Raw genomic sequence first — 2,860 nt, 5'->3', positions numbered from 1 at the left:
ATCGTTTCCCCCCGATTTTATTAGTTTTGAGATCGTTTGGCCCCAAAATCGTAATCATGATCAATTGATTTTGATTAGTTGAGCAGCCTTATTGTTCAGGCGTTGTAAAATAACACTGTAATTCTAATAATGCCTTACCTAATGTGTTCACGATGATGTTCTACCTGCAGAAGGTGCAGGAGCACGTGCAAAGAGTCCTGAAGGCTCAGTGTCGTCCCGGCAGCACCCGGCAGGCCTTGTTAGATCAACTCCCTGCTTCCAGTCACATGACGCAGCCCTTCCTGTGGAAAGACGTGCCGTTTCCCGATGAACTCTTCCTGTACTCGCCGCCATTTGGGTTCAAAGGTCTTCAGGGCAAAGTGGAAAACCTGCTGGAGCAGGTGGTGAACTTCTCTCTGCCTCTCAGTCTGTTATTTCTGTCTGATTTAGTCGCTACGCCACACATCTCATACACTGATGTTTAACGTAAAGAAGACACCTGACTGAAATAAAGGATGTTTTTAAAATCTGTAAACGTAGAAAGACGAGTAAGTAACAACTACAGTGTGACCAATGAGAGCGATGATGCAAATTCAAGATATCTGCAAATACTAGTTCACCACTTAATGTTCCTATAATGTCATTTTATAATACAACGGTGAAATAGATTGACTGGATTCACTGGAGATGGATTTCATTTATGACTAATCAAAAGTTAGGTGCAGTTTACTTCCTAACCTTAAAATAAAGATATCCTCATTTCGGTTTTGACTTATTTCAATTAAAAATACTTTGTTTGTCACAGTTAAAGATAGTCTGATCAGATCTTTGGACAGTGCACTTGTGGATATGTAGAACAGGGGGCAAAGGTCAAACTGAGAATCAGTGATGTCCTCCTGTTGACAGTAAACTGGCACGTTTGTTTCTCTGTGATATCAGATTATCCAGTTAACTATAATTCAATTCAGATGATGTTTTTTATTCATCTTCTAAAATAATTTAATCCCAGGAGCATTTTTACACTGGTGCCTGCGTGCCGTGTATCTGCTCCGATCACTCGCCCTCGTTATGTGGATCAACAGTCACACCGACTGATAAGCACTCACGTGGCTTCCACTGTGTCTTAATGCTCCTCGCACCGGGCGGCCAGGGTTTTAATTTAATTCATTAAACAGACAGGAAGGCCTTGTGTAACTCAGAACTCTGTCCCGACAGCTGGTAACACTGTTGAGCGAGCAGGATTTGATAACCACGTGCGCCTGTAGACAAAACACCTGCCTCCACCTCACTGCCTGGCATCTGTCCACAAGTGTAACCGGTTTAAACGTTTCAATCATTCGTTTGTTGACAATAACATCCCTTCTATTGTTTTAATCTGTTGACAGAACGACAGGTGACTTTAGCGTGACTGGAACTATTTGCATTTCTGTGTCTGGAGAGTATTTTTAGACACCATGTGAAAGGTGACAGTCACGGATAATAACAGTCCCAAAATTCACGTTTCCATCCAAATGAAGTGCAAATTTTAAGTGATTTATTAGAAAATATGCAAAAGAAACTGCAAATGAATGTGTGTTTCAGTCGAGAGAGAGAGAGAGAGAGAGAGAGAGATGATATAATTTAAAGATCAGATGTTCGCTCCAGTGGAGTGGAAGCTTCAGTGAAGTCTTTGAAGTGAGGACATTAACGTTTCCACTCCATCCAAGCATAAAAACACGTTTCCTTTTTAATTTAAATGTAAATAACAAGGAAATTCACAACGAATCTCTACATTTTGCAGCCCAGTGAAACAAAGATCATAAATCTTTGTTTAAGATTTATTTTATTTATTTGTTTATTATTTATTTATTTTGTTTGTTTAAATCTTTTCGTTTCAGAAACAACCAGCTAACGATTCTATCTGTGATTTGTTTCTTTAAAGCTGCAAGACTCTGACTCCGAACCGCAGCCAGGAAACGCCTCAGATAAATGTCGGCGATGTGTGGTCGTGGGAAACGGAGGCATCCTCAGAGGCCTGGAGCTGGGCCCACTGATCGACCGCTTTGACACCGTCATCAGGTTGGAAATAAAGCCGTGATACACAGTGGTCTTAGATATTACACAGATTATATGCCTGATTAACTGAAACCTACTTTCTCCCTCCTTCAGGTTAAACAGCGGCCCTCTGGGAGAGTTCAGCGCTGACGTTGGGAATCGAACCAGCATCAGGATGAGTTACCCAGAGGGCACCCCGCTGCAGTGGGTGGACACAGACCCACACACTCTGTTTGTAGCTGTGGTGTATAAAAGCGGAGACATCAGCTGGACCTCCGCTATGGTCAACAAGCTCTCTGTGGTAAGTCGTGGTTGTGCGCGTGCGTAAGAAAAAACCACAGTGAAGAGGGAAACCGTTCCATCGTTCATTCATCCAACGCAACACCGATCAGATGAGAGCTCAGCCGATTCCCTTCAACTATGCAAATTTGACAAAAGTGGTCCTGACTGAAAGATGCGTTCACATTAACCAACTTAAACTCAGGGAATAGTGCTACGAGCAAAGAAGAACACACTCCCTCTAACAGTAGACCGCTCTTGGTATAATGTTAATCACAACTCGAGTCGAGCACACACACACAGCCTGAAGCTAACATATTTATAATGGTTAGACCTGACTCACCAGCTCCGTTCAGTCTGCCCTGAATGCACCAGAGCCTGTTTTTATGATGCTCTGTCGTTGGTTTAATGATACGTAATAGTTTGGATGATTGTGTCTGTGCTTCGTTTGCATTCACTCTTCTTTCATGTTGTCTGTTGGTGATTCAAAAGCTGATCTGTAGTCTTGAGAAAGAATTATTTATATTAAAAAGAAAGCCAGCGCTGTTCACGATCAGAGTTTAAAGGA

The 2,860-nt window shown here is 42.1% G+C and overlaps 1 protein-coding gene across 1 annotated transcript; it reads left to right on the top strand.

Annotated features, from left to right (window-relative positions):
• The first annotated feature begins 137 nt into the window (after positions 1 to 137).
• Positions 138 to 2,818, top strand: LOC118333744 (lactosylceramide alpha-2,3-sialyltransferase-like). Its single transcript, XM_035669523.1, has 3 exons — positions 138 to 380; positions 1,901 to 2,037; positions 2,128 to 2,818. Exons 1-3 carry the CDS (start codon positions 153 to 155, stop codon positions 2,339 to 2,341), a joined length of 579 nt encoding a protein of 192 aa, XP_035525416.1. The 5' UTR covers positions 138 to 152; the 3' UTR covers positions 2,342 to 2,818.
• Positions 2,819 to 2,860: the final 42 nt, after the last annotated feature.

The sequence above is a fragment of the Morone saxatilis genome, unplaced genomic scaffold, assembly GCF_004916995.1.
Source record: "Morone saxatilis isolate NCDOM2014 unplaced genomic scaffold, NCSU_SB_2.0 Contig22, whole genome shotgun sequence".
Taxonomy (NCBI): domain Eukaryota; kingdom Metazoa; phylum Chordata; class Actinopteri; family Moronidae; genus Morone; species Morone saxatilis.
Note: the sequence above shows the minus strand (reverse complement) of the source record. Positions and strands in the feature narration are given on the sequence as shown.